The sequence below is a fragment of the Ziziphus jujuba genome, chromosome 7 (genome assembly GCF_031755915.1).
Source record: "Ziziphus jujuba cultivar Dongzao chromosome 7, ASM3175591v1".
Classification (NCBI taxonomy): Eukaryota; Viridiplantae; Streptophyta; class Magnoliopsida; order Rosales; family Rhamnaceae; genus Ziziphus; species Ziziphus jujuba.
Genome location: NC_083385.1, coordinates 14,170,352 through 14,179,544, shown reverse-complemented (window position 1 = coordinate 14,179,544; position 9,193 = coordinate 14,170,352). Strand labels below are relative to the sequence as shown.

The 9,193-nt window shown below is 33.8% G+C and overlaps 1 protein-coding gene across 1 annotated transcript; it reads right to left on the bottom strand.

Annotated features, from left to right (window-relative positions):
• Nucleotides 1-2,213: 2,213 nt before the first annotated feature.
• LOC107424971 (AP2-like ethylene-responsive transcription factor ANT) lies at nucleotides 2,214-6,455 on the bottom strand. Its single transcript, XM_016034888.4, has 9 exons — nucleotides 5,576-6,455; nucleotides 4,793-5,450; nucleotides 4,565-4,647; nucleotides 4,393-4,401; nucleotides 4,210-4,298; nucleotides 4,012-4,085; nucleotides 3,860-3,910; nucleotides 3,666-3,742; nucleotides 2,214-3,273 (listed from the first exon to the last, which is right to left on the bottom strand). The coding sequence occupies exons 1-9, from the start codon at nucleotides 5,895-5,897 to the stop codon at nucleotides 2,651-2,653; spliced, it is 1,986 nt and encodes a 661-aa protein (XP_015890374.3). The 5' UTR covers nucleotides 5,898-6,455; the 3' UTR covers nucleotides 2,214-2,650.
• Nucleotides 6,456-9,193: the final 2,738 nt, after the last annotated feature.

Below are 9,193 nucleotides of genomic sequence, written 5' to 3'. Positions count from 1 at the left end.
AAGCATTTACCACCTAATTTTTTGGTATTAATGCTAATAGATATATTGTCCCCAAATGACCATTCTTCCTTGGCACGTAATTCAGCTTAGGATTTTTGTTTTTTTGTGTGTGTGTGTGTGTGTGTTTTTTTTTTTTTTGGTTGATAATTCAGAATAGGATTTGCACAGAGGCAAGATCAATATACTACTCCTTTCACTACTGAATTATTGGCTATAAAATTTGGCATTAATTTGTATACTAAAGCAAGAATTTGTGCAGGGATAATAGAGAGTGACGCAAAAGCAGTAGTGGATTTATTACGTTCACAAGAAGAAACCTTAAAATTTGTCTTTTTTTTTTTTTTTTTTTTTACTTCAAGCATATGAGTATTATTGTTGGTGGACACGGAACAATGTTTTGTATTGTTGCAATTAAATTTGGATACCAACCAGAATTTTCGAAGCCTCTTAACCTCGCAAAACCCATTTATAATATCATAATAAGGGCCAACTTTATTGAGCGACCAAATTATTTATCTAATTTTTGGTCGACAATTAACACCCTTATCGATGCTACTTAAACTGATTTGTTTACTATTACTATGTGAAGGTGAGGTTTTTTCACATGGTAGGTAATACAATAGTGTTACCATCAGTTATATCATGAGTAATGATACGACATTAACCACGTCAGAAAAAAGAAAAGTGATACAACTTTAACATATTGTTTTTGTAAATGTGACACGAATGTAATAATATTATCTCATCAATTGCCCGTACTAATGTTCATTGAAAATTAAGTTTATATATGTTTTTTAATATCATTCACGTAAAAAAGAAAAAAAGAAAAGAAAAAGTTTTTTTGGCTTGAAAAAGAAAAAGTTGTTAGTGAAGTTTAGGGAAAATCATGGGGTGGAGATTAACAAGGTGGCCGGCCTTTTATTTGGAGGCAATAACTGTCTTGTCCACTTTTAATTTTTGTCTCTTATATTTTTGTTATAATTAATTTCTTGTCTCTTCTTCAAACATATGATAGTAGTAATAATAATAATAATAAATAATATATATATATATATATATATATATATTAAATCTGATCGTAGACATAAATATAAGAAGACAGACACCCTCAATTTTCTATCGAAAAGAAGGGTATCATTAAAGATAATACTAATAAATAAATAAATAAATAAAAAATAAAAACATAAGGAACTAACCAAAACCAGCTAGCCAATCGTATAATCTCATCATATTCATTTTGGTGGCAGTGTTTCTGACGTGCAGAGCTAAATTATTCTTTCGTTATGAAACCTATCAATAAAAAAGAACACAATTTATTTGCCAAAACACAAAATAAGAAGAAGAAGAAGAAGAAGAAGCACAATTTCCTATGGTGAATTATGGGTTACCAGAAATCACAATGGAAAGGTTAACCATATTAACCTCTCTTTGAATTTTACTATAATGAGACACAATTTTCTTCTCTGTTTTTATTACTCTGGTAGATCCCAAAACTTGTATCTTCTCATTCTCCTCAGTTTCAGGCTTTCAGTAATGCCCTGGATAATAATAATAATAATAATAATAAAATCTCATTAAATTAGATTGAACTATTTTATTTCATCTGTAATCTTATCAATGATTAGCATAAAGAAAGATTGTATATGAATTGATAAAATTATATACGAAGCAATTCAGTCTACTCTAATCTAATGCAACTAAAGATTTCCTTGCTAGACTCAAATGTGGCACCCAAAATAGTTTTGACATGGTCTGTTAAACCCCTCACGTGTAAAACATACTTCCAATATATAAGAAATTTTGAATTTTGATTGGATAGAGCTCATAATAGGACATGGGATTGCTTTTACGACCAACATCATTAATTTTACAGTAAGTGGGCAAAGAAAAAAATAAATAAATAAATAAAAATAAACAACTTTAAGGTTTCCATCAAAGAGAGGCTTTTCAGCAAAATAGCAGACAAATTTCAAGTACTTAATGGGTCATCAAATGATTAATCAAAAACACAAAGTCCTAGTGGGAATCCATTTTGCATAAACCACCCACTCGATCTCACTTTCTTTAAATTCAGGGGAAGGAATGTCTGTTACCTTTGGAAAAAGCTCAAGTGAAAAGGATATCAGTAATGATTTTCCATTAGCACAGAGAGAGAGAGAGAGAGAGAGAGAGAGAGAGAGAGTAAGTTATATTATCTATATGGTGTGGTCAAAGGCTCAAAACGAAAAGATCATTCATATTCTTCTTCATCATTGGGATACAAACTGAGCTGGTTCTCGTACTTAAACAGGACCCATTAAAAAAGCTGAATCTAATTATGAATACCCCTCATTCCCATAATATTACTTTATAAAATCATTTCATTAAAAAAACCCTTCAGTCTTCAATTCATCTCCTTTAATTTGCTTTCCCTCCATTTCTTTTTAAGATTTTTTTTTTTCTTTTTTTGGAACAAGATTGGCTAAAAAGATGAGTGAAAATTCTTTTTTCTTCTTGTACATGAACAGGTCCCAAATAAGCATGCCATTAACCACCCCCTTCTTTTTGTCTCCACTACAGAAAATCTACTTCAACTATCTATCTCTTTTCTTTCTTAAGTTTTGTTCATTCAAAAACCTTTTGACAGAATAAGTTTTTTTGATAACCAAGTTTATGTATCCGTCCAGGCTGCAAAAATTGGCATGTGAGGCAAAGAGATTGTAGGCCTTGGCTGAGCTGATGGAATCCAAGAATTCACAGCATTGGTTGGACTTGACGATGAAAAGAACTTGGATACAGATGGAGGCATTCCGAAAAGCGTTGGAAGACTGCTTTTATCTGGACTGCCTTCCCTCGAGCTGCTTAAACTCGTCACCAATGATGAAGCATTCGATAAGTGAGCTCCCATTTTCGCAGAGTCTTCTATCTCTTGATGATGAATCAAGTTGTCAGGGGCAACTGAGTAAGCTTGGGATTTGTAAGTCTCCATGCATAATGGTTTCTCATCGAGATGCTGAGTCGACTGGTACAGTGCCATCTTCCAATCCGATCCACCTTCATTGTTGTTCTTTGTTTCCTCATTAATGCTGCTATTAGTACCAGCATTGTGATCCGAAGCTTCACTACCAGATGTAGTCTCCTTGTTCCGCTTGGCGAGTTCTCCAGCAGGAAGGGTGTTGCTCGTCATGATTCGATCCACATCGTACCTCGTTATATCAAAGTTGGTTACAGCATTTAAACCTCGAAACTTTATGGCTGCTATATCGTAAGCCTCGGCTGCTTCCTCTTGAGTGCCTAAAATTTCAATCCAAAAGGAGAATTATAATCATTAATGACAACTAAAATCCACCATACCTTAGTTGAATCTCAGAAAAGTGTCATTTATTGTGCATGGTTCGGCAAAAGAACACAGCCTTAGCAAAAGCTTTGTTCACACGGTCCACCAGCAACGTGTACTAAAGTGGACTTATTGAGGTTATAAAGAAAAGAGTTTCTAAGATCTTGAAAGTGCCTTACAGATTGGCTTTTTAAAGTCATAAATCACAGCTTTGATCTATGGGCCACGCTCCAAAAAATGATGTATGTTCCAAGTATTTACAGACCCAACTTTTCAAACAATGTCAAAAACAGATATTTTTTTTTTTTTTTTTGCCCTATTAAAACTCGGGAATTTTGAGACGACTCACCGAATGTCCCAAGATATAGATCTTTGTTCCCGGCAACTCTGCCAATCCGAGCTTGCCATCTTCCATGCTGATGATGTCTGTTACATATTGAAAAACAAAAAATAGATTTCATGGTGATTTTAGATCTTCTTTCTTAGAGACACATTAATCAAATTTTTTCCAAGAAATAAAAAAAATAGAGCAAATAATCAGACCTTGTTACTCCTCTGTATATTGATGCACCCCTAGAGAATCCACTGCTTTTCCTGCCAAAAAAAAAAAAAAAAATTATTGGTGAAAAAGGTGAACAAGGAAAAATGAAATGAATATGCCATGGTTGTACGAACAAAAGCAAAAAAAGATGTACCTTCTTAAGTGAGCAACATATTCCTGTCTGGTCATGTTCTTCATTTCTTCAAGTTCTTTTTGATAGTTTTCCAACTGCCAAAAAACCAACACCAAAATTTCATTTCAGGGGGGTGGAAAAAAAAAATTGAGATAAGCTTTTCGCGGACAAGAAAAAAAAAATAGTAAAATAAAATTACAAGAGAATGGAGATCTTTACTGGGAAATTAATATGAGTAGAGGGTCCCCAATACTTGAGCGCTGCGAGATCATAAGCTCTTGCAGCTTTTTCTTCCATATCATAACCTCCTAAAATATAAATTTTAGAATGATTATGTAATATTCATTATAGATTATACATTATGAAAATAAAAAAATAATCATTGTATATAAAATTGCTTACCCAGATAAACTAAGAACGGCCATGTGATTAAAACGCCATCAAGGTCAAGCAAAAAACACCACAAAGCAGATCGTCAGCACACAAGACAAGAAAAGGACTAAAAAAACCCAGAATTTATTGAACGTCTTTAGCCATATAGAGTACTGGTTTGCATGTGTTTTTCTTCACTAACCTTGCCTTCCTTTCCTACTCTGACCTTCTTTCTTACAACTATTGTCCCACAGATGAGCTTCATATCTACCAGTCCATCTATGCCTGAATACCAGAAATCAACCAAGAAGAAGAAAGACGAACGGAAAGAAAATATACAAAATTAATAAAAACTAATTTCATATAAAGAAGACCCCTTTTTAAAAAAAAAAAAAAATAATAATAATAATAAAATTTGCAACTAATATACCTTGTTACACCTCGATATTGAGAAGTTCTCTGCCCAAATGTATCCAAGGACTTCCGATGAACGATTTGCTTGTGATCCACCTTTTCAGGGCCTCTTTTCTTCGTATCCATAGCTACACAATCAGTCACAGTGGATGAGATTTGCTGTGAACCGGTCACACAGCTCGATTGGGAACCAGGGCTCATGGATAAGCTCAAGGATTGCAAATCTCCATAAGCCATTCCACCAACAGACCCAGATTCACCACCATTATCACCCATGCAACCAACTTGGTTAGCTGAATAGTTTCTTGAAACCCAGCTCTTCATGTCAGAAACACCATCATCCGTCATTGGCGGAAGCTGAAGGTTACAATCTGCAATATGGGTTTCTTTAGAATTGTCCAACATCAAATCCTGGCTTCTAAGAGCAGAGTAATAAGAGTAGTGCTGGTTCTCTATCTGCCCGTGAGGTTGATCTTGCTGGTGCCGTGGGTGGTTTTGCTGGAGTTGGTTCAGCAAATTATGATCGTTTGGCTCATTTTCTGGGTTTTGGTGATAAAAAATGCTGTCTAAGCTTAGAGCCATAGCTTCTCTGTCATTGCTTTCATAGTGATGGGTCCCCATAGTTGCTCCCCCAAAGAAGTCCTCTAGTTTTGGAGTAGAAGTTGTTACCATTGCTAGTCATAGAAAAGTAAAAACAAAAACAAAAAACAAAAATATTTTAGCAAAGCATTAAAAAAAATAAAATAAAAAAGAACCAGAAGAGAAAAATAATATAAAGGATGTTTGAAACTAATTTTACCTTGAGGCTGAGACCTGCTTAGAGCTTCCATTATACAGAGAGACCCATCAGACTTAAGAGGCATAACAGATAGAGGAGAATAAAAACCCCCATTTTCTCCTTCAACTCCACCATAGTATATCCCATAAGGAGAAGAATGGAAGAAATCAGTTGGAACACAATGGGAAACAGCAGCTGAAGAAGTAGAAGAAGAAGAAGAGGAGTGTGTTTGGTGTTGGTGGTGGTGATGAGGGTCAGAAGAGACCTCCATCTTCATATTAGGAGAGAGAGAGAAACCCAACCAGTTGTTATTGTTACCATCATCATTATTCATGGACTTCATTTTTTTTTTTTTCCTCTCAATGTTGCTCTTCTTTCCCACTCAGCGGCATCACAACAGATAATGTTGCTCTTCTTTCCCACTCAGCAGCATCACAACAGATTCTTGGCAAGTTTCACTTAAGGCAAAGCAACTCAATCATTGGGAAACAAATAAACTAATCATATCAAAAAAATATATTTTTAAAAAAAGAAATTTTGAGGCTTTTTTTTTTTCCCCTCTACTTTGAAACTGGTTATCTTTTTTTGTTTGTTAGCTGCAGAATTTGATTGGACCAAATCTATCCACTCCTCTAAACAAATCCAAACTTCTGCAACTGAATCTATGCTCTATTTCTTTCTCTTTCTCTCTCACTCTCTCTCTGAAAAGATTTCTAAAGAGAACAAAGCGAGTTCCTTTAAACTAAACAAAAAGAATGAGTTCCAGCAAGCAATGCTGGGCAACGTTCCCGCTTTCCATAGGGATCTGTGTATGAGAAAGACCTCTTCTTTTGCTTTACCCTACTACGCTCCCTCCTCTTCCTTGCCCTTTCTTTTTCCTTTTTTTCTTTTTAGACCCTCCCTTAAACCCTCCATTAAAGCTTCATTTAAGAAAAAAAGGATAATAAATTTTTTTTTTAAAATGATTTTTTTTTTTTTTTTTTGTTTTTGGTGAATGGGTAAGCCTGCCATTGAATACCCAGAAAAGCCCTGCGGTCATAGTTAATTTACCCCTAGTCTTTGGTGTAAAAATTTATTGGCTAATAATAGTGGTTTTAGTGGGTGCACCGTATTAATGTACTGGGGTTTTGAATTTAAATGATCTGATTCAATTGGATTTTTTTCACGGGGGCAGAACACAATCTGTCCCTCCAGTCACTTCATAACAGTAGCTCAGCTTCTGTACTGCACCTACTACTCTTTTATCCTTACTAGACGACAGGTATCTACCATTTACTACCCATAGGATTGGGATAAGACAACCTCCAACGACACCGTTTTCTGTGAAATTCCTCTTTTGTACATTTGTCTTGGCAAGTCATGCATACTTTTTTTTTTTTTTAACTCAGCCTGCTCTCTCTCTCTGCCTTTGTCTTCGGAAAGAGTTTATTTACATTACATTATTCCGATTCTGACAGTGTAAAAATTTTAAAATAATAATAATAATAATAATGTAACTCATCATGTTCCGAACAAATTCATATGCCAATGATGTTCAAATATAATTAGCTTCAAAAAATTGGGTTGCGAATTATGTTGAATAATGATTTCATCAAAATAATAATAATAATTTTTAATAACGGGAGGTTTTTACAAGTTTTTTGGCAACCCCACATTCATAATATCAAAGACATTGCTAAATAAATAAATACACCCGTTTTGCATTTTTTTTCAAAGAAAGCCAAATCTATTTAGAATTAGCTAGTGTAAAATCCCTTGCATACCCAAAATTCCCGCTGTATGCTAGTGTCTTGCTATCCTATAGCGCTTTGCTTTTTGGCTATAGCTTACTATTATGTATCTTAAGGGCCCCATGACCTATCAAAACCTATTGAGTATTAGTAATTAAGTTCCATACAACTAAATTACAATCATCTACCCTATATGAAAACAAAAATAAAAAAAGAAAATAGAAAGGCAAATTACAATGATCAGCGAGTAATAATGTAAGACTCATGCATCTGGGTTAAATGTTTACTTTAATCAATGCCAATTTTCTATAAATGGATAGACCAGCCAAATAGAATATACAATATACATTGGATTTAGTCTTGGTGAAAAATTTACCTTTACAGGAAGCCAAAAAAAATTTAAAATACCAAAAAAAAAATAAAATGCTATAAGTGGCAGGTTTGCTTTTGCACAAAATTTACCAAAAAGCAGTCTATGAGTAAACATGGCCTATAGGACGATCTATTTTGCCTATGAAAGTCGATCTCTCACAATCAAAAACTCCATAGATACTAGATAGAGAGAAGAACAAAATCTAGAATTATGGATGTGGAAGATACAGAGTTTAATTCCTCTTTCCATTTGCTTTTGGTGCATGTAGGCCTTTGGTTCGCAGTCAACACCTGCCCTCCGACATAAAAGTGAAAGTTGTGGGTCCACCGTAATTAACTTCAATTCTGAACCTAATTTACAAAACAAAAGGGTATCATCCTCATCCCAGTTACCCCCATAAGAGGGGTCACCAACTAATTAATAATTAACATGTATTTTTCTCCATGTTTTTTATTACTTATTATTGCCATTATTGTTATTATTATTCCAATTTCCTACATTCACTGAATAATTTCATATTAATGGGCATAATTAATGCTTTTAAAAGAGCTTATAACCGTTTAAGTGGTTGATCAGAACAACTTTATGATTTCCAGAAACAATTTTTAAGAACGCCCATCACCACCCCGAAAATTTCATATTCTACGAGGCAAAGATCGCTTTGCTCAAAGTTGATATTCTTGGAATGATGATTCAAGGGTCCCTTTAAGAACTTGCTTTTTTTGTGGGATATACATTTTATATTCTAGTAATCATCATCAATTTCCTTATAAAACTCTTCACAATTGTTTAGCCATCCTTAACTTTAAAGAACAATACCCAAAGTTAAACAATTATCCAAAAGAAAAATTGGATTAGCATTGCTAGCTTCCAATGCTTTCTAGCTCTTGCTTGATTTGCCTTCAAACAATTACACACTAATTTATTTAAAATGGATCGAAATCTGATCTGTTTTCATTCCTATCCAATTTGTAATATGATAACATATTATTTAAAAGGCACTTTTTTTTTTTTCCCCCCTTTTTGGCTTAGTTCATTTAAACTAAACAAATAAAATAACGAGTATTTCATCCCCCCCCAAAAAAAAAAAAATGTGCACTATGTAAGCGCAATTAAATGACCTGACAAAACATTATACCTCCAAACATTTTTTGAATATAGATATGAGCAATTATTATTGTTTTTTTTTTTTTTTGTAATAGTGATATGTGCAATTATTTAGTAGTGTGTCTATATTGATTGTTCATGTTCTAATTTTTTAGTTTCTCTTTCATAAGATTATGAAACGTTTAAACATTATTAGACAAAATGGGATGAAATGGAATGCATAGTCATGCAGATATTTGGTCCTTAATTGTTGAGAATTGATTAATTGATTTTTCCTGGCAACCAAAAAGAGAATTTTGTCCCCACTTGACCAAAAAAGCCAAAATGGGGGAACGTACGCGATGTTAAGGCATTGTCCCCACCTGAAGAATATGTCTCTTATATCATCTAGTGGCTTTGGATTAAGCAACAAACTGTAAATATATAATA

What these genes read in the sequence shown, in the direction of transcription:
- LOC107424971 (XM_016034888.4), bottom strand. Translation starts at nt 5,897, where the DNA reads ATGAAGTCCATGAATAATGATGATGGTAACAATAACAACTGGTTGGGT. An exon ending in CTACTCATATTAATTTCCCA is followed by an intron (nt 4,086 to 4,209) that starts GTAAAGATCTCC and finishes GTTTTTTGGCAG; the next exon opens with TTGGAAAACTATCAAAAAGA. An exon ending in ATATACAGAGGAGTAACAAG is followed by an intron (nt 3,743 to 3,859) that starts GTCTGATTATTT and finishes AATATGTAACAG; the next exon opens with ACATCATCAGCATGGAAGAT.